Here is a 21,676-nt window from a genome sequence, read left to right as displayed (position 1 = left end):
ATGGTGGAGCTGTTTTCCTTGCAGGGCTCAGCTGTGGCAGTGCGGGATGCCATGGGAGGCCAATATCCCTTCCTTCCCCCAGTGCTTCCTCTGGGGCCGCTTCATGGGCTACCAGGCTCTGGATTTCTCTTTGGCTCTTTTCTGTACCTTGATTTACACCAATTTCCTCGCACAGCATGTATCCCATGGTCTGGATGCCTGGTGGTTGTGCTGGTGGAAGCAGCAGCAGCATTGCAGAGTGCAGAGCTTTGGCTGTTCAGTGAGTGGAGAACACTGCTGGCATCCATCAGGCCAGAAGTTCAGGGTTCACAGGACACTTGGTGAAAAAACGGAATTGAGCACCGTGGGACTCAGCAGCTTGAGCTGGTGTGAAGCTGTAGTGCTCCCTGTGCCTAAACCAAAACAAGGAATCACTGTGAAAACAAAAACACCGTTCTAGTGTGTTTCAAAACAAGCTGATGCTGAGCTGATTATTTCTAATGTTTTCTTTAAGCCTCCTCTTGTTTGTCAATAACAGGGGTTTTTCTTGTTAAAATACCTTATTTCCCCAAGATTAAAATGTTTGCTTAGATGAGGGTTTTTCCCACCATCTGCTTGTTTTGCAGTGTTGATTAAGCCTTGAAAATAGTTTCCTCTTACCAGGTTTCATAAATTAGGAAGTAAACAAACAGGAGTAAGTTTGCTTTGCCCTTGCAATCATAGGGCGGAGCTTAGCTCGGGGAAATGGTTTTTATGAGATGTGCTAATCCTGAACACCATCGTTGGAGGGTGGAGGAGGCCTTAGTGAAGAGCACAGGAGGGGGAGCATTTGGTTTATTTCTTTTATGGTGGTTGGTGGAGCTGCAGGTTTGGATGAATGGAACTGTCCTGGGACTGATGAAAACTGATGAACAGAGTGGAGGGGCTGTAGGGGACAGTTGTGATCTCTGGTTGTAAATGAGAAGTGTAATTTTGGGAGGAATTCTCACTGAAAGGGCTGTCAGGGCATTGGCTGCCCAGGGAGGCTGTGGAATCCCCATCCCTGGAGGTGTCCAAGCAGCACTTGGATGTGGCTCTCAGTGTCTGGGCTGGGGACAAGGGGAGGATTGGGCACAGCTTGGACTCGATGATCCTGGGAGTCTTTTCCAGCCTCGGTGGTTCTGTAACATGATGTTACCCACAGCAGCACCAATCCTCTCACGCTCCCTCAACAATTTTGGTGTAGTGTAGTCTAGAAAATGCACAAATTGAGTTAAGGGGAAGAAATAATCTCAAGTTCTGGCAGCTCACAAGAGAGGCTGTTGCAGCCTAGAGGGAGAGTTGCAAACCACGCTGTGCTGCTGCTGTGTGGTGTGAGGTCTTGCTCTGATTTTGTAGTAACTCCTCTGCTAAGGACAGCACTGAATGTCCCTGACAGCGTGACAAGCACGAGAACAGGGCACCTGCAGGGGTGGCTGGTTTGGGGTGGCTTTTGGGGATCCAGCTCCTCCAGTACTGTATGTGTGTCAGAGAAAAGGGGAGAGCCCCAGGGGCTGGTCAAATTGGGGTGGTCCAGAAGTCTGTTCTGGAAGCAGAAGCTCCCTTTGGCTGCTTCTTGTCAGATGAGCTGGTCTCTCCTGGTAAATGCTGAAATGGACAGCATTGAGGTGGAACTTCTTGTTCAGTGCTGTCAAGCAGGATTAAAGCAGATCCCAGATCTCCTGAGCCCTTGTCTGGTACCTGCCCTTGAATTGGAGCCATCACAAGAGCAGGTGCTGCTTGTTCTGATGAGCTCTTGGAGCAGGTGTAGCTGCTCTTGGCCACCTGGGCTCATTTGTGCCCAGGCAGGCAAGAGACCAGTGTCACCTGAGCTGTCCCAGCACTGGTGTGGCATCAGTGCCAGTGCCTGGCACCTCCAGTCTTGGGGGCGGCTCTGGGACCCTCAGTGCAAGAAAAATATTGAGGGGCTGGAGTGTGTCCAGAGATGGGAATGGAGCTGGGGAAGGGTCAGGAGCAGCTGGGAAGGGGCTCAGCCTGGAGAAAAGGAGCTCAGGGGGGACCTTGTGGCTCTGCACAGCTCCTGCCAGGAGGGGACAGCCAGGTGGGGATGGGCTCTGCCCCCAGGCATCAGGGACAGGAGGAGAGGGAATGGCCCCAGGTTGGGCTGGGGAAAAAAAACCTCACTTGAAAAGGTAATCAAACACTGAAATGGGCTGCCTGGGGAAGCAGTGGGGTTCCCATCCCTGCAGATGTTCAAAGGCTGAGCAGATGTGGCTCTGCCTGGCCTGGTTGGGTGGGCACAGTGCTATCAGTTCAGCTCAATACCTGGAAGGTCTTTTCCAGCTTCCATGACCCTGTGATCCTGCCTGGTTTGTTGGCTGTGGTGGTTCCCCAGTGCACAGCAGACTCCTTTGGAATATCTGATGTGTCAACTTGCAAAGTGTACTGGGAGTCTTTGAGACATGATTACCCCATAAATACAAGATAGTTGTAGTTGTAGGATTGTCTTAAAGCCAGGAGGAATCTCAGGCTCCCGTGGGAGGTGGGATGAGGGTAGTGGCTCTGTAGTAGCTGGTAGACGAGCTGCTGGCTCGCCCGTGGGTGAGTGTGAGGGAAGGCGGCCTCAGCAAAGCAGCTTATGGAGACCAAAGGGTTTAGAGGCAGAAAATCATGTGCTGCTGGAAGGTTATGTAAATGTAACATCTCTGCCACAATGAGACTGGTGTAAATCCTGGTTCCTGAAGATCTACATACTGTATGTCCCAAATTAGTGTCTTCTGCTAAGATAGCAACAGGAAGTGAAGGTGCTTGGGTGGCCTGGAGCCTTTTTTTTGTGCTGTTTGTGTGTGAGAATCAAAATCTGGGGTGTCAAAAGCTGCCCAGTTTTATCCAGTGGCCTGTGCTGGATGGGGACGGGTGCTGCTTTAGAGGCTGGAAGAGCTGTAGAGTGTCCCTGTGCTGCAGGGCTGGGTGCTGGCTGTGCCCACGGCTGTTCCAAGCGTGTGCCCTTCCACCGAGCTCTCCTGGAGGCTGCTGCAGGAGCCTGGGTGCCAGAACTGCACGAGCTTTGATCTGGCTCGGTATTCCTGTCTGATTTCTGCTCCCCACGGACACTACAGAAGGACTACAGCAATTATTGCCTCACTCTCTGGCTTGGCACGAGCAGTGGTTGGGGATGGAGGCAGATCCCTCTTTCCAGGGTGCTGCAAGTACTTGTTAGATGGGCAGAGGGCAGCCAGAGGCTCCTTGTGTGATTCTTGCTTGTGCTGTACTTGAGAAAGAATTTCCAGGTCTTCAGGGCACTTGTGGTTTATGGGACCAAGTTTGCTGGGAAAAGCCATGGCTGCTTCATCCCTGGAAGTGTCCAAGGCCAGGCTGGACAGGGCTTGGAGCAATGTGGAGTAGTGGAAGGTGTCCCTGCCCATGGCAGGGGGTGCAATGAGATGATCTCCATGGTTCCTTCCAACACAAACCATTCTGGGATTGTATTCTGTGAAAAAGATGAAATAGAAACTACAGGAACTGTAATTCAAGCGAGGAAAGCTGCAACATTCAGCTGTGGATTCCAAACTCAGAGGAGTTTCATTTTCATGCTTGTGGTTTTGGTTGTCAAAACTTGGATCAGAACTTCCTAGCAGCGTTCTATGGAGAATAAAATGCCAATTGATATCTGAGCAAGTTAACCCTCTGGAGAGAAAATGGGTTGGAAATGTGCACGGAGGTCTGTGGTACTTGGGGATTTGTTGCTTGTGGCAATGTGATTGCATCCTCACGTGCCAGAACTCCCAACATGAAGAGTGCTGCAGGAAGCTGAGTGTTCGTATCTCACTGATCATCTTCCCTGGAAGTGTCCAAGGCCACACTGGGCAGGAGCAACCTGCTCTAGTGGAAGGGAGTGGAACAAGATGATCTTTCAGGTCCTTTTCTAGCCAAACCAGTCTGTGCTCAAAGGAGGGGGAGTAGCTCTGAGAAATGGAAATTCCAGATGTTTCTGGGTTAAGATATTAGGTAATGCATCTGCTTCTGCACTAATGTGATGCTGAGCTCTAAGGGAAGAGGCTTGGTTGGTTGAAGCCAGTATCACAGTGGACACAGGCAGTTCATCCTCTGCTCATCTGCTGCATGATCTTCTGTGGTCAGAAGATGATAGTCTCTGAGTGTGCACATAGAAGACATTTCTGATCATAGGAGGCCAAAAAGGGCTGCTGCTCAAAGGCTATACTTTGTTTTTTATTTTATGCAATTGCTTAGGAGCAGTTTTGCGTGAAACTTGTATAAACATTTCTTTTGTGCCTTGGCCCACCCTGTCCACCTCTCCAGAAATTCAGAAATCTGCCAAGAAGTTGTGAAGAAGAAAGCTTTGTTTGCAGTCCAGCTCTGTCCCATCTGCCCCCCACTCCAAGGAGAAACACACGGCCACAGATGCAGGCTCGACCTCAGCTGGCTGATGGCGCTTGATCCGAAGGGTTAATTGAGAACTTCTGATTAAAATAACTAAATAATTCTGCAATCCTTGGCTGCTCCTCTCTTAAGCGTTCAGCAGATTCGGATGCTAATGCTCGTGGGTGGTGTTCAGTATTTTGAACCTTTGCCTTCTGGAAAATTACAGTTGGGAGGCCAACAGGTACAAGCCAGCCTGGGAACTGGAGCCTTCATCTGTAACGCAGCCCGGCCCATCGGGGCTTTGGAGCTCAAAGTAGGTCCCTTGGCCACCAGTGGCTCTCCACACGTGCTCATGGTGTGCTGGCAGTGGCTCCTCCTCTTGGGCTGGTTGTCCCTGGCGCTGAGGTTTTATCCAGAGCCGGGAGCCAGCGGAGGTGTCCGGGAGGGCCGAGCGGCGCACGGAGGTCCTGCCTTGCCTCGGGGACAGCGCAGCCCTCGGAGCCTGCAGGGCTGCCCAGCGGGACACCGGCCTCAGCTTCTCTGCCAGAGGGGACCCAGCCGTGCCAGGGGACACCCTGCCCAGCCCAGCCCTGGAGACCGACAGCGGGCCCACCATGGAGGAGAGGGAGCCCCCGCCGAGGTGCGCTGGGGATGGGGAATGAGCAGCTGCAGGGGGATGGAGGCTGCTCCATGGGGGCACAGGCGAGGAAACCGCTGGGTTCAGCGAGCGTTGGGTTTGCTGAGGGGTGCCGAGGGTTGATGTGGGGTGCAGGAACCAGCCCCTGCTGCGCTGAGCCCTCAGCAGATAGCTGGCCACACAAAGTGACATTGGGGCTGCCCCATGCCCTCTTCTTCCCTGGCCATCCTCCTTCCTTGGCCAAGCTCCAGCTGGTGTAATAAACCAAGCTTGCTCTCTTTCCCCATGACTTTGGTTGTCCTGGTCCTTGTGGCGTGTTCCAGCTCTCTCCTGATAGAAATAGGCTGGAAAACATTGTGTGCTCATCGGGGCCTCGTCCAGAAGCTGACGTCCAGGCTGCCTCCTCCCAGCAGGGCTGGAGCCAGCAAGGATGGACTTCAGGAAGTATCAGCTTCAGCAAGTGCTCCTTACTTTTAACAGGATTAGGAAGATGCTGTCAGGTCATACTTAGTTTGGAACAAAAAAAATGTTCTTTTTCCCCTGACAGTGTGTCTCTAATAGAGTTTCTTTTTCCAGCTCTTTGCAGATGCCTGTCAATAGGACCTGTCAGTCATGTTTCTTACCTCAGTCAGTGGCTGCTGTGTAAGGGATTGCTGTCAGAGTGAAATTTCCATCCTTTTGACTTGAATTTTCTGTATCTAGCTTGTTTGGTTGCACTGGGCGAATAATTAAAAAAAAAAAACAGCAAGTGCCCTTTCTAAGGAGAAAAGAACATTGTGCACATTTGCTTTCCTGTACTGAGGTTTTATTGAGGTTAAAGTTACCGAAATGAGTTGCTTTATCTGTTTTCTTAACTGCTGTTGCACCTATGAAATAGTGACTTCGGAATAACTTTGTCACTGATATGATAAAAAAATCTATTTATCTGTGGAGTGGCAAATAGTATGAATAGAATGTCATTAACTCGGCCCTCATCTTGCTGTGTGTGTTTACACTCTTCTCCCTACTTATTTTTAGAGGAAGGGGAAGCGTGTGCTTGATTAGAAGTGCAGTGAGTGATCTCCCCCCTGGGAGCAGAGGGGAGTGTGAGCTGCTGGATGGGGATTTGGGAGACCTGGATTCAGATCTGGGCCCCGACTCTGACCTGCTGCATGTCCTTGAGAAAGTCACAGTGCTGTGCTGCTCCCTCCTTCCCCTCTTCCCCAGCCTCCATCTTGCCTGTTCAGCCTGGAAATTGGAGAAAAAAAAAAATCTGCTGCATTTTAAGCGTCAGGAGGAAAAATACTTGGTCTGCGAAAGTGCATTTCTCCTCCTTAATCTAACGGTTCATCAGCCGCCCGTGTGTGGCAGCCAGCAGCCTCCTGGACATGAAAGGTTGCAGCTGAAGGGAAAACAAGATCCTGTGGTAGATAAATGTACTGTGCTGATAGGTTTTTTTTAAAGGGTAATCTCTGAAATGGAGCTCCATGTGCATAAAATGAGCAGTGCTGAACCCTCCCAGCGCTGTCCCTCAGCAGCAGGTGAGAGGATCCCGGTGTTCGGGACATGGCCTGCCCCACACATCCCAAAATCTCTTTATTTTCCTGTCCCTGGCGAGTGCAAACAGCTCCTTTCAGATTTGCTAAGCAGAAGCTTTGCAGATGACAGAGCTCTGTCCTCAGCCCCAGTACAGTGATTATTCACTGGGTGAGCTTTTAAATAAAGCACTTCCTCCCCTCTTCAGCTGTTCTAATGGGATTCTTAGGAATCTTTCCTGGCGTCCTCGGGGAGGAAACCTTCCTTTTTTTACTGAATGAGAAACATCAGGTTTGGGTTCAGATTTTCAAGGTGGCTGCACCTGTGAAAATACAGAATGCTCTGTGGGTGTTATCCAAAAAAACACATAGTCTTGATTAGTCTGTAGGGCCAAATTTCCAGCCAAGTAATCTGGTAAAATTTGGATTTACCAGATTATCTAAGCACTAGATTTTCAGGATAATACAGTGTTTGGTTGCATTTAAAAAATGTTAACTTGCTTGGCCTGATTTACCAATATTAATGAACCGATTCAATTTAATTCAAACACAGACTTACCTGTTCTTGGGGGTTCTCAGATCTTCTGTTAATTTCTGTTAATTTCTGTTAATTTCTGTTAATTTCTGTTAATTTCTGTTAATTTCTGTTAATTTCTGTTAATTTCTGTTAATTTCTGTTAATTTCTGTTAATTTCTGTTAATTTCTGTTAATTTCTGTTAATTTCTGTTAATTAATTTCTGTATGATTCTGCTTATGCCATTAAGCAGCTCTTTGTGTTTGCTTCTTTGTTGTCTCTCTACCCTTAAACTCTGGTCTTGCTTCTGTCAAAAACTGAAACAGAATTAAACTTTCCCTCTGGAATTTCCTGTCGGCGGTAATGAAGTTGAAACACTTAAGTACAGTTTGAGATTCTATTCTTAAACGACCGAGATAGTGAAAAAGACTTTGATAAAGTGGTGCTCCAGTTTTGGTAGCAGTACATATAAAATTGCCAGTGTTTATTGAATTGAGCACTAAAGCACAGCGCAAATCTGCCAGTAGAGACCTGAGTGCATCCTGGGACTGCAGGGCACAGCAAGGAGCTTTTTTCTTGCTCTAAACATCATTAGAAGCATCTTGGAAAGACACAGTAATTTGTATCCCAGTTGCTGGGAAAAACAGTCGGCAATAAGACACATTTGTGCTTGTTTATTTTACAAACAGGATTATGGGGTAAAGAATTAAAATCCCACACGAAGCAGACGTGTGAGACATGCAATAGGGAAGCAGCTTTGAATTCTTTGAAAAAGCCTTTTCAGAGATGCTGGGGATGAGGAATGGCAGGGATGTTGTCACAAACAGTCCCTGCCAGGAGGGACTTCAAACGGGGCCTTGACTGGGCTCTTCAAGGAAAGCAAACTCCAAGCATTGCTCTTGAAACCTGGTTTTTCTGACTTAGCATCGCGAGTGAGATGAGTGATGGGAGAAATGAGCGTGAAATGTTTACAGAGCGGTTCATTTCCCATTCTGAGCCTTTCAAAAGGCAGCTGTCTCATTAGGTGTTTGATATTAGCAGTTGGTTTGATTTCGTGGTGTTTTCGCTGTTAATCCTGCTTTAACTGCCGTGTGAAATGCGTTTTCATGAGAAAAAGAATTGAATTTCAGGGGCTATATTCTAGTTATTCTGGCTTATTTAAGGCCATTAGGCTGAGCATATGTTCTGTTTGTGCCCTAAAATCCAACAAGTCCTGGGAGCTGGTGGGAACCGTTCTGGGTCTGCAGAGCTTCTCCTTGGCTTTGGGGACAAACCATGGTCAAGGGCTTGTCCAAACCCTTCCTTTGCCTTTCAGAACCAGTTCTGTTCAGTCCTTTTCACTGTAGGAAATGCAGCTTGTTTTGAAGATACTCACAAGATGATCTGGAGTAAGAAATAATCAGAATTGAACTCTTAATGCACCTTGTTTTGAAGATACACACAAGATGATCTGGAGTAAGAAATAATCAGAATTGAACTCTTAGCTGTGTCACTTTCTGTTCAGTCAGAAGATCGAACTCCTGGTGGTGTGGTGCTCACCAGAGCAGGGGGGAAGTGCTGAAACTCTTGGGCTGAATAGCAGCTTTTCCTGGCTTTAATTCTCTGCCTGAAATTAGCTAATGCAGATCCAGCCCCATAAAGCAGAGCTGGCAGAAAAACTTGTAGGTCGGTTTTTTGAACTTCACATGAAATCCAGCAGAATCTATTTTTGTTTTCCTGTGCAGATAAACTGTATAGAAAACATACTGAGACACTAACTTTGATATAGACATGAGGAAACAGTCACCAACAGAATTATAAAGATTCAGGCTTTCAAGGCTTTAAAAAAATACTGTAGAATGTGTTCATATTTCAGGAATTTTTTATGTCTGTGGGCAGATATAGTTAATTTCTCAATGTACAGCCCACTTTTAGTTCACATTTCTTTTGTATCCTGGCAAGTTCTTCTGTCTGTTAAAATTTGAACCTTCAGCTTAGTGGAAAAGAACATTATTTTTACAGCTTGGGTTGCTGCTGTTGATGTTGCTGCCACCCGAGTTAAGCTGCTTGGAGAAACCTGACTTGATTTTTGCTAGATAATGCCACGCTTATCAGTGCTTCATCTTTGATTTTTTTTAAAGTGAGTTTACCTAGAGGGAATTTTGTTTTCCTGCAGTGTTTAAGGGGAGGAGGAGGATGATGCTCCCTGGGTAACGCTGTTGTGTTTCAGCTGGAACAGGATGAATTTCCTGCAGGAATCCCCTCTTGCAGGGCAGTGAGAGTGCCATTAAAACTGGGATTATGTACAGAATAATTGCTAATGTTCTCTTAGGGCCGTCCCCTCATCTAGTATAAATCAGTTGCTCTTGGCACTGGCGTATCTAAAATAAATAAATAGTGGGGTAATGGTTGTATTTGTCTGTGGAGCACAATTGCCTTTCGAGCAGCGTGATTGTGCTGTACCCAGGGGAGCCAGGTACTTGGAGGGTGTGAAAATCCTCCTGTCCTGCACTTCCAGGGGGTTCTGGTGGTCATCAGTGCCTTGGGGAGGGCAGTGTCCCCTCCACGCCAGGGGACACCCACGGATGCTCTGAGTGACATGTGCAGGAGCAGACCTGTTCTCCTCAGTCCCTGCGGCCTCCCTGCGCTGTCAACTCAGGATAAATGTGCCAAGTCTGACAGATTTTTACTGCCTCCGCTTCTGGCTTGTCCTGCTGAACAAAATAATCAAAAGTGATCCCCACAGAGGTCTGATTTTGGGAGGATTAGCGTGGTCAGCTGTTGTTGACAGCATCTTTTAGAAAAAGGTTTTCAAACTGGGTACCTGGGAACTTTGCTCTTAAAAACTTTCCAGTTCCACTTTTTTGCTTCACATTAATTTCCCAGTTGTCAGAGGTAGGAAAATCCTTCATTTGAGGTGGCTGATCATTCAGTGTGTGATGCCAGTAACTGGAGTGGTTTTGTTAGTGCCTTGTGAGGAGACTAAAAAGCTTTGAAGGTCGCTCAGTGGAGCAATGACTCTGCTCCCTCCTGCAGGGGAGGCCTGTGGGGTCACCGAGTCCCTTCTCCATCTGCCAGTCCAGCGTGGTCCTGAGCCCTGGCCAGGCTGAGCAGCAGTGTTTGGAGGGAGAGGTGTCAGTGGGACTGGTTTTGGCTATTAAAAAATAGAGATAGCCAGTGTTCAGTTTGACTATGGGGGAGCCTGAGGATAAATCAGTATTTATTGGTGAATTGGCTCCCTGCTTCCCGAGGTGGTGGAGCATCTTCTGGCGTGTTGGAGATGCCATCCCACTGATGGGTGTTAGAGCAGTGTTCAGCAATCCAAGAGAAGGGGCAGTGAGGATTTACATGGTGATTAAGCCTTAGGAAACAAGGTCATTGTAGCCACATCAGCCCTTTGTAAAGCCTAACTCCAGCCAAACTGGAATTGCAAAGAGCACAGCTCTCCTGGGGGAGCAGCACAGGCTGGGGTTCCAGGCTGCACCCCAAACCAGGGAGACCTTTGCAAGCTCATCCAGGAGCTCTAAGGATGATCTGGTGAAGGGCCCAGCTGTTCAATTCACTGCTTAAGAGTTATTTCATGGCACGGTGGGGTCTTCCTCGGTGAAGAAAATGTGAGAAAATTGAGGCTGCATCTTGGAAAGTGATGCAGGAATTTGCATGTCCATCCCTGAGCCTGGTTTTGGGCGATGGTCTGAGATTTTTTTGTTTTTTGACAAGAAAAAATCTCTGATGGAAGTCAATACTTTTCACCTTCACATCCCTTGGGAACAGCTGTGGTGAACATCTGCCTCTTGTGAGGAAAAAGTAATCCCCCCCACAGCCTGGAGAGGAAACCTTAATGCCAGGTAGAAAGGGTTAATTTGGGCACGTCTGTGGTTTTTGTTGGCTGAGACAGCTTTTGCTTTGGGCTGTCCTAATTCAGGGCTGAGCTTAATTTTGAGGGATGAAAAGGTTTTTAGTCTGAAGTTGGTCGTTTAACATCCAAGTCAGGAAATGGGGAAAGTTGTGTTTCCAGTGCTGCTTATCCAGTCACTCTGCATATTTCTGTATGTTTCTTGGCATATATCTTAAAATAGGTAGCAGTTTTTCTGTCCACTTACCAAGAAAGACTGTGTAACATGCAGTGGCAGAAGGACTTGGAATTTAACAAGCAGCCTGGAGCCTGAGGGTTTGGTTTTGTGTGCACCCGGATTTGATTCCAGAGCAGCTGGGACCTCTTTACCTGCATATCATCCTGGCCTGTTACCTCTTGGTTTTCCTGGATTTGCTTTTCATTGTACCCATGACACAGATTTGTGGGGATAGAATGTCTGTGGTGTGCTTTGATTTAATAATGATGAAAGTTTTTACTGCTATCCCCAGCAGCACAGGTCCTTTGGGAGTCAGGGGGGAGAGCTGGTTGGAGCTTTTTAGAAGAAAAGTGTAACTTTAGGTTTTTATTGTCCTTTCAAAGCTGCTAACATCACCTTTTAGAACTCCATGAATTTGTCCTTGCTGAGCTCCAGGCTTGCCTAACCTGATCTTTATGCTTTTGGTAAATAAGATCACGTCCAGGGAAAGGGGATATTTATCCCTCTGCAGGCAGGGCTGTGCTCTAGAATAAGCAGAATTTCCTGCTGCTCACTTCTTCTGCTCCAAGACCATTGAGAACCTCTTTGGGTGTGATGGAGAGAGAGGGAAGAGGTGTTCTGAGTTCTTTTTCCCTCAGCTGTGGGAGCGTGGCCCTGGGCAGTGCTGGCTGCCAGGAGGAGCAGCTTGGAAGAGCCTTGGTGCTCCTGCTGTTTGAAACCTCAAGCACAGGAGCTGCTTGAGCCTTTTGAACTCGGTGATCAAAAAGCAGGGCTTGGGAGGATCCCCAGGAAACCAGTAAAAGGGCTTGGGAAAGATGTCTTTGAAAATCTGTTCTGTTGGGTTTTTATCCGCTTGTGTTACTGTGACAGATTGAAATTCAATTTTTTTATATATTATTGAAATGACAGGTGGACCCTGTGTCATTTGGACTTGGGGCTTTAGATAAAATCAAGTTCTTAATACAGCTGAAGTTGGCAACACTCAGTGTCTCCTCAGTGCTACATTTAAGCCACGTATTTTAAACCCAGGATTGAAGTATTACTGATTCCACAGGGATTTGGTTTCCTGATAAAGCATTTGACTTGGGAAAAATACTAATCTTTGTTTTAACATGCAAAATCTGTTGTTTTTGCTGAGTGGGTCTTCGCCTAATTCTAGTTTTGGGACTGCAGGTCTAAGCAGGAAGTTGCTGGTGTCATATCAAAATTTTGTCAAAAAATGTTGCCGTGAATTGAGTCAATATTTTGATTTTCTCAGGAGCACCATTCCAGCACAAAGGAGAACCTTTAAAGGACGCTTAAACCTTCCTTTTTTGTGGCAAAGAAAGGTGATTGAGATTTAGATCCAAATCTGGCTTTAACTGAAGCAGTGCCCTCTCCCTCTGGCAGGTGGGATGGAGTGGTTGGTGCAGCTGCAGTGAAATCCAGCATCCTCTGGGATGAATGCCTGCCTGTGAAACAGTCCCACGTGGAATGGGATGCCAGTAGCTGCTTGTTTTTCCCTGGTTTATTTTTCCAAGCAGGCACTCTGGCATGCTGGGTTTCCTTTGATACCTGAAGCTCCACTGTGAGAACTTGCTCGGTTTTTCAAACAAACCAGCAATCAAAGGCTGTTGCTGTAACCTCTGGTAGCTGCACCGAGGAATTCTGCCTGATTAATGTTGTGCTTTATTCTTTATTCTTTCTTCCAGGGGCAATAAGCCAGAGATGACTGACAAGATGTCGAGCTTCCTTCATATTGGAGATATTTGTTCTCTCTATGCAGAGGGCTCAACAAATGGATTTATTAGCACTTTGGGGTAAGAACAGCCGTTCTCTTGTATTAAAAAACACCGTAAGAAGGACTAGCAGAGCTCAGCTAGCTCTCCTGAGCCTGATCCCAGGGAATACTGGCTAAAGCAAGGGAGTTTTATGGGTAGATCTGGCCCTGAATTTAAAAATGGCCTAAAGTGAATATGGCAGGGTAGATTTTGGGATGATGGAGAGTATATCCGTGGCTGTGGTGCGGTTTTATGTCCTTGGTGGGGAGGAAGAACCTTGTCAGGTGGAGGGCTAGAAGGGAATGAATGCAATCCAATGATTTTCATGTTGTTGTCTGTCCCGTGTCCGTCCGTGTGTCCCGTCCTGTCCCTCCTGCCCCTTCCCCAGTCAGGGATGGACAGACCCCAGTGCACTCTGCTGACTGCACAAAGGATGTAGCATAGGCAATGGAAGCAGTGTAAAAAACATATATATCTAACAAAAAAATAAATCCAATCCCTGAGCCAAGTGGTTTAAATATCAGTAACTCACCACTACAGCTAGTTTGGCCTTAAAATTGAGGTTTAATTTGAGGTTTCTCCTGCAAACAAAATTGTTTTTCTCCTATCAAAGGAGAAGATGTTTTGACCCTTGTGCTTTGCCAGACTCTGAGCTGCAGTGGGAGCTGTGTTGTGCCAGCTGCTGCCCCCTGTGCTTCCACAGAGCCCCTTTGTGCTGCCTTCCACCGGGACACGGGCAGGTGCTCTGGAGCAGGGGGAAGTGAATGCTACTCCATTAACCAAAAAAAAAAGCTTTTCACATGGAAAAAGCAGCAGCTGGCAGAGCAGGGCCGTGGGATTGGAACACAGCTCTGAGGAGGGTGAGGGAATGTTTGTAGAGGAGGATCTGCAAGCATCAGGAGCTGGGTGCTGCTTGGGGAGGAGCCCTTGCAGGGTGAGAAGCTCCAGGAGCACCTCTGGCCCCTGTTCCCATGGGTGGGAGCAGCGTGTGGCACATGGGGCTGTGCCCAGCGAGGGGCACACACACAGACTGCTCTTTCTCATTTCAGTAGCCCTAGGGGCCTCAGGGTGGGTACAGTCACAGCACATTTTTTTATGCCTACAGTCCAGATTGCCTCTAATAAATGGAGCTCCCAAGCAGGGTACAGAAACAGCATCCTGGTAAGTGCCTCGGCAGGAAAGGATGGGCTGGAATCTCACCTGAGTGACTCCAAACTAACTTGTAGGTTTAGTCCTCTAGCTATTAGGATTCTGGAAAATCAGGGGGCAGAGAAGGAAGCAGACACTGAAGATGCACCATGATCTATTATAGGAAAGAGAAGAAAATATGGGATGCTGCCAGAAAGGAGAGAAGGTATGATAAAAGCAGGGGATGTAGTAAGTAGGGTTGGTCGAATAGTATTTGGCAAATGTATTTGACAAATTTCCCAGGTCCTCGTCAAATATGCCACGTGCACTCTGCAGCCCTGGATCAGCTGTGGAACGGGCCAAATACTATCTGCTGAACACTGGCAACGTGAATTATCCTCTCCATCTGCCTATCGTTTCTCCTCCCAGTCCTGGAGCGAGTTTGGCAGTAAATAACTCCAGCCCAAGTAGAAAGTTGTTCTGCCATGTGGTGCATGATGAACAGTTGGCAGTGGCTGTGGCTTCTGATGGCATTGCTGATGTTTTTCACCATGGGTGGTCCTTGTGGACATGACAGGCCCCAAACACGTGTATTTCCTAGGCTTGATGAGATGTTCTCGTGGCAGGCCTAAAGACCCCTCAGTGTTCAAGCCTCCTCCTTGATTTGGCTAGTGCTGTTTTAAGGTAACTGCATTATATAATGGCCACGTATCTCTGAGCCTAATTTGAGCCAGAAATCCTAATTGCTATGTGAAACATGAAATGCATTATCATCTTAATAAGCCTTGGTAATCAAATTAGTTTTGTCCCATATTTAATTTAGTCTTTGTCCTGGAGAAAATTAAAGCAGCAAAGGAAAGATTTGGTGTAATTGTCCTCCAGCCCATGTGGAGTTTTGACAGTCTGATGTCATAATGATGTGTAATGACTTGTTATGTGGTTCCTGAAGGTTGAGGAGCAGATACCACTCTACATTCTAATGCTGTCCTAAATCTCTGAAGAGTCTTCCTATTGAATATTCCTATAGCATGTTGCTTAATGAAAACTTTACTCTTGCTGTTTCCCAAACTCAGTGCTGTCATCATGATGATTACTGGTGTACAATATATCCTCTTTTGTGTTTCTCACCCTGTAAAATTTTCCTATTACTAGTTTGGGAAGTTCCTCTTTACTTTCAACTTAATCTCAGATGAGAGGGATATGTTGCACTGAGATATCTGTATGGGATGATCAGAGTAACCTATTTCCTTGCTGTTTTTGGCCCTTTGTTCACCAAAAGCAGGTGCTTCAGCTCAAATGTTAATACCATTCATGTTGGAGCACCCATATATATATATATAGTACTGAGTAGGGAGAAAATCCATGGGGAAAAAGCAATTCACACTGAATGTTTGCATATGCAAATTTTAGATGCATAAAACTGTTGAGCCCTCTTAGTTTCTCTGACCTCTTAATTTTCATGCACTTCCTTATTTTCTCTGATTGTTGTCTCAAGATGCTCCCTGCATGTGAGCAGCCTCTGCAAGGAACAACTCTCATATTCTAGGTCTCAGTCTTCCTCAAGTTGATTCTGCATGAGAATGGACCTCTCAAACCTTTGACCTTGGAGTTTTACTTTCTACGTTTGTGTAGAAAGCCTCTTTGACAGATTGGTTGTAAGGGGCCAAATTGAGTCATTTAGGATCAAATCAAACCCCAAAGTGTTTGGGTACAGGTGCAATTTTCCAGTTTGGAAAAGCCCCATTCCACCTTGATCCAAAGCTGCTCAGGCAGAGCAGTGGGAACAGGAGCTTCCTAACTATTCCCTTTATTCTGTGGGATTTCAGCTGACCCTGTGGGTTTGTGCAGGGACAGACAGCTCTGTCCTGGCATTCCCTCTTGGAATCTTGGGTTTGCTTGTCCAGCTCCCTCTCTTCCTGGCAGAACAGGAGGAGGTTGGCTCAATCCCTCAGCTCACCTGGTGTTTGGCTGCTGAGCAGGAGGGTACATTTGTGCCTTCCTTTCTCTCAGGAGTCAATTTTTATTGTGGCAGTGACTGTTCCTGCCATTTCTTAATACTTGAGGGGTCACAGGGTCAGTGTCCAGTTTGCAGAGCTGTCATATTTTCCTGTTCTCTATTCATACAAACACATTTGCAGCGTGACTCAAATCTGTCCAAGAGGCAGGAGCTGTCCTGAGGCTGTCTGTCACCTCCCTAGAATATGGGCTGTTCTGTCTGCACCTCGAGCAGGGCACGTAAGGATGATGCAGAACACAGGAGCAATGACTGATTTATTGTCCCACCTACCAGGAGCATAGCTCTGGGCAACAGTAACAATTAGCTGCATGCTTCTTGGAGAGATCTGGCATCAGTTGGCATTTGGGGAATGTCTTCTGCTGAAGTGGCCACTCGGATGAAATATTGCAAGTGAACGACTTTGGGTTTGTTGGCGAGGCTGGAAGGGGCTGCAGGGGTTGGAATCTCACTTCACTGCTCATTTCTTTGCAGCCTTGTGGATGATCGGTGTGTTGTGCAGCCAGAAGCAGGTGATCTTAACAACCCACCCAAAAAATTCAGAGGTAAGTTGGTCAGAGAGCTCCTCACCCTTCTGCTTAGGAAGGGTTCTTTGTTTTGTGCAGTGATGTGTCACAATTTCTGACCTCCGTGCTTTCTGTAGCGTATTTTAGTGTCATCTTCTTCCATGAACGACAACTCATGAGGAAAAAATGTGTGTGTTGAATGTCTGTGGGACTGTGGTGGAGTCAGCCCCTCCAGTGGGATGGGGGAGAGAATTGGGAGGGGAAGAGTGTTCAGGTAGAGCAGTTCAGTAGATAAAGGAAAGCTTCACACAGCAGCAAAGCAGAATGAATTGATTCCCCATTCCCCATGGGCAGGCAGGTGTTGGGCCAAGACAAATGCCACCTCTACAGGCACTCCCAGCTCTGTATCCTGGTGGTGCCCCATGGTCTGGGACATCCCTGGGCTTGGCTGTGCCCCCCAGCTCCTCTTGCATCCCCAGCCCTGGCAGGGGAGGTGAGGAGCAGAGATCTGCTCAGCAGTAACTGAAACATCCCTGTGTTAGCAACAGCTTCCAGCACAAATCCAAAATCTAGCTCTACCAGCTACTGCAAGGAAAACTAACTCTGTCCCAGCCAAAGCCAGGCATGAAGAAAGCTTCGTGAGGGGATGGGGTTGAGGTTGTCAGTTGTTCACCTTTCAGATCTGCCCAAATGTTCACAAATCCCTGGGAATTTAATTTCTTTTTCTCCATTCTATCACGCATTCTTTCTAATTACCCAGTACTAAACCTTAGGGAAGAGGAAAATAAAAAGGATCAAGTGTTTGCTACAGCTATTGTTGTCTGACCTAATTTGATATGAGCTACCTTGGGCTTTGCTTTCATTCTGCCAGGAAACTTATGCTCAGTGATAAGGAATTAGTGCTCTGCTTTTCAGTTTGGCCAGGACTGACTTCTGCAAGAAAGGCCTCAGGCAGGAAGAGAAGCACTTGCTGGGATTTTGTTTGCAAAGACTTTGAATTCTTTTTTCACCCCTGGGTTGCACCTTTTACCCAGAGAATAACTCAGCCAAATATTCTACAGTTTTACAATTTTGGTCTGGATTTTATTGTTTCGGGTGTAGCAGCAACTGCATGTTTTGTTTCTTTGGATGAATCTTTTTTCCTTGGTTATGCTTTGCCTTTATCAGGGCCTCAGAATCACCACAATTTTATTCAGGTTTGGCCAGAACTGCGGGTGATTGCCCTTGAAAATCATGTACAGTGTGTGCTGCTAGTTTTGCTTGCTGTTATTTGGGTGGTTTGGGTTTTTTTGTTTTTTTTTTTTGCCATGACATGATGTCACATATAATGAAACTCTGCTTTTAAAACATTGCTGAAGTCTGTGAGCTCTTGTTGGTTTTTCTCCCTTTTTCCTGGAAAACTGAAGAGCTGATAATTGAAACATTAAAGAGGCAACCTGGGGAAGTTTCAGCATTCAGTGGTAAGCTCTCCAAGAAAGAACAATGTTGTTCTGTGGAGCAGAGCCTCGGCTTTTGAGGCATTCTTGATGTTAAAATCGTGTGGAAGAATAAAGGCAGGTTTGACTGAGACTGCTGGGTGCAGAAGGAGGAGGAGGGAGAGACAGAGAGAGAGGAAAGAATGAGAAAAAGGCAATTCTTGCTAGCACAGTTTAGGAACTGCAAGTACAGAGAGACATTTGTCTGACATAAAACACCGTGGTTAGACATTGTAAATGTTCTCATATTACTTATAATTTATACAGGGAGAAAGAATGGTGTGAACCTTTTCCAACCTTTGTAGTTACTTCAGTGAAGCTTTCATGGGGAGGTTTATGCTTAATGGTAAATGGCAACAAAAGTAATAAAATTTTAGCAGGCTTTTCTCTTATTTATACACATACTTTGTAAGTGTAGTCTGAGATAAAATGCTTTCTGTGATAAATATATTCAGAAGAAGTAATAGTGGAGTTTATCACCTCATCTTCACCAGGAATGGAAAATACTCCATTTTTATGCAGCAGTTAGGTGGGGCTTGGAGCAGCCTGGGGTAGGGGAAGGTGTCCCTGCCATGGGGGGGAACATGGGATGAGTTTTGGGGTCCCTTCCAGCCCACGTTCAAAAATCTTCCTGGAGCAAGAAGGAAATGAATCGAATGGAAGTGACTTGGATTCTACTCTTCCAGAGGACTGGGAAAACACTTCTGTGGTTGTGTGACCTGGGTTATGTCCCTGTGCTCCATGGTGTCCAGGTGCAGGACAGTCCCCTCCTGCGAGGGACACTGAGCCTGTCACCCGTGGCCAGGCTTGGGGATCTTTTTTGGTACCATTTTTTGGAGATGTGTCATTCTGAGCTTCTTAGAGCAGATCTGTCTTCCGTGGGCAGGTGTAAAACTGTTGTAAATACAAATTTCATGCTTAATCAACGTGAGGAGAGCTCTCTAGAAGCAAGATTGACTACTTAGATATGCACAGATGACTCCAAGAAAATTCAGTGTGAAACTCAAGCCTGTCTATCCAGTGGCAGAATGAATCCACCCTGCTTTTTCCCCTAACCACAGGTGCTTCAGGTTGTAAAAAGCCATGTTGCCAAGGCTACATGTAATCCCTCGCATCTGGTGGCAGCAGCAAGACCCTGCTCTAGAGGGTTGGGGATTTTCTTTCTGCTTCAGACCCTTGAAATGGAGCAGAGCTGCTGTGCACAGAGTGGGGGGTGTGTGCACCATCCCCGTGCCTGCAGAGAGGGATTTGGCAGCAGTGCTCAAATGTGAGTATATTGTCACTAAACACTGGTGACCTGTCGGAACTCCAAATGTCCCTCAGACATTTTTGGAGGTTCCAGGCCCAGGTCAGAAGCATTTGAGATGGAGAAAAGTGAAGTGCTGGAGTTGGAAAGAGCTCCAGAGGAAGGTAGTGCAGCACACTCAGTCCTGTGAGTGTTTACCTGCATTTATTTCACATGTTAAATGCTGTGGTGCCTCTAGGTCATTACAATGTTCATTTGATCACTGGAAGGTGTGAAGGCTGATCTTTTCCTTACTATTTTCCATCCCAAGCAGAATTATTCAGCACCTGAGGTCAGTGGTTTGAGGTTGTATGGCAGTTATGGTCTGAGATTTCAGTGGATTTTTTTATTCTGGCTTTCTGTGTCCACTTTCAATACAGTGGTTTGGGTGTGTTTGAGGTTTTTTTTCAAGTACAGCATTTCTCTGGCCCTTGGTGCCTCCAGCTCCAAACAATTCAAAAGTCCTCTAAAACTGCTTTTCAAAATGTGAAAACTGAAGAGTGCATTCATTAGGGTGTTTCTTTTTAATAATGTTAATATGCAAAAGAGGTTTTTTTTACTTAAGTGTTGTAAATGTACTGTGTACAGATGAGATTCCTGGAAGAAATCCTACTTGTATGAATCTCCAAAAAAAGAGTGTGACATTCCCTTAGTTATCTGCAGTTCTTTAAACAGAGAAGACATTTAATGTTTTTATTAAGCCCTAATTGCCATTTTTGAGTGAGTCTCCAGCTGAAGAGTGGCTGTAAATGCATTTCCTTTTAACGTGCCTGGATTGATGTGGGAAGTGGGAGCTGGAGCTGACCCTCAGCTGTGTTTCACTGGAAGTTATTCCTGCTGAAACACACAGAGAGATGCTGATTCCTCCAGGGAAAGACAGCCCTGCCGTGGTGCTGGAGCTGCAGCAGAGCTTGGGGCTGCTGCCCTGGGGCTGGAGCTGCTGTTCTGTGCTCTCTGGCAGCTGCACTGGGCCTTTGCAGAGGTTTATTTGTGTTCATTTGTGCTGGAGCGCAGCCCTGCACGAAGCCAAACGTGTTTGTTTAATGCAAGACACTGCTACTACAGCAAAACAGTCTGTCTGACAGGCTTCTCGGGAAATTCCTTACAGCTCTTTATTTGGGATGCAGAGCTGCCTGCCAGCCTCCCAGCAGCTCTGCAATAGCTGCTGGAAACTCTGGCAAAAAGGGCACTCACTGGGTTAATTTGTCCAGCAGCTTCCTCCTTCCAGAACATTGTTTTAGTAGTTGCTGGGCAACACTCTTTTTTTGGCAAGATGTTCAAGGAATGAACCCATATCTTAGACTTAAAATACCCTCATGGCGAAGCAGAAGAGAGGAGTAGTTCAAATTCTGTTTGTTCTTTTGATCCTAATCCACGCTGTGCTCCTGGGGCTGCTGCCTCTGCAGGTGTTGGGGCCAGCCTGGGGGCTCAGCTGGGGCTGCAGCAGGAGGAGCTCCCCAGACAGCTTTAATTTACAATCATATGGGTATAAAAATTATTTACTATGGATCATGGAATGGCTCAGGGTGGAAGGGACCTTGTATTTCATCCAGTGCCACCCCTGCCATGCAGGGACACCTCCCACTGTCCCAGGTGCTCCCAGCCCTGTCCAGCCTGGCTTTGGGCACTGCCAGGGGTCCAGGGGCAGCCACAGCTGCTCTGGGCACCTGTGCCAGGGCCTGCCCACCCTCCCAGGCAACAATTCCTTCCCAATACCCACATTGTGATGGATGTTCTTGAGTTATCCCTGTGCTCAGCACTGATGAAGTCAGTGTGCTTCTCCCTGGCAGAAATGTTTTCTGTTTTGTCCTTTCCAGCTTTGCCATCACTTATCTGAAGCCTCCCCACTCCTGCTTTGAGTTACATGAAGGAAACTCCATATGAAGGAAAAATATGAAGGAAATCTGTGATTCATGCAGGTCTGCTGGAGGCTCTGGAATTCTGTTGCACACATACACATTATTTACCCTTATTTAGCCAGGGCAAGCTTGTTTATGCTTTGGCATCAGGGCTGAGATTAGGGATTCTTTCAGCTGGAGGGTCACATATGTAACTTTCCCAAACACTTTGAAAATTAAAAAACAAAGCTAAACCAAATAAGCAGGTCTCTCTGCCTGTTGGTTTTGGAGGAGTAGAGTAGCAGGTAGTGCCCTTTGGGGTGGTTCAGTGCCACCCTCTGTGCTCACCAGGAATTTTCTGTGGGATCAGGAGCAGCCTTGAGTCCTGGTGCTCTCCAGGCACACTTTTCCTGGTCTGCTGTGGTGAAAGGGATGATAGCAGCTTTTAAAGCTTGGATGTGAAATACCTGAATTGTTTGAGTCTCTCAGCTGAGTTGGAGTGGGTGTTCAGCAGAGGTTTGAGCTGGGGTGATGGTGAAAAGGATGGGATAGACCTGAGCTGCACAGCCAGGTCTGGGCTTCTTTCCCTGCTGAACATGGATTTTCTAATG

General features: G+C 46.8%; 1 protein-coding gene across 8 annotated transcripts in view; it reads left to right on the top strand.

The window, feature by feature from the left end:
• The window catches only part of ITPR1 (inositol 1,4,5-trisphosphate receptor type 1), a 160,811-nt gene that overhangs the window by 1,434 nt on the left and 137,701 nt on the right, over nucleotides 1-21,676 (top strand). For 3 of the 8 annotated variants that reach the window (XM_030283179.4, XM_030283176.4, XM_030283169.4), the window contains exons 1-3: nucleotides 3,857-4,981; nucleotides 12,751-12,858; nucleotides 16,436-16,506. In XM_030283179.4, coding sequence (XP_030139039.2) covers nucleotides 4,956-4,981; nucleotides 12,751-12,858; nucleotides 16,436-16,506 — 205 coding nt within the window. In that variant the 5' untranslated portion in view covers nucleotides 3,857-4,955. Of the gene's footprint in view, nucleotides 1-3,854; nucleotides 4,982-12,750; nucleotides 12,859-16,435; nucleotides 16,507-21,676 lie in introns of those variants that run through there. The other 5 variants (XM_030283178.4, XM_030283174.4, XM_072934874.1 and 2 more) reach the window with 4 other exon arrangements.

The sequence above is a fragment of the Taeniopygia guttata genome, chromosome 12, assembly GCF_048771995.1.
Source record: "Taeniopygia guttata chromosome 12, bTaeGut7.mat, whole genome shotgun sequence".
In the NCBI taxonomy this organism is placed as follows: Eukaryota; Metazoa; Chordata; class Aves; order Passeriformes; family Estrildidae; genus Taeniopygia; species Taeniopygia guttata.
This window is presented reverse-complemented; position numbering and strand designations above follow the sequence as displayed.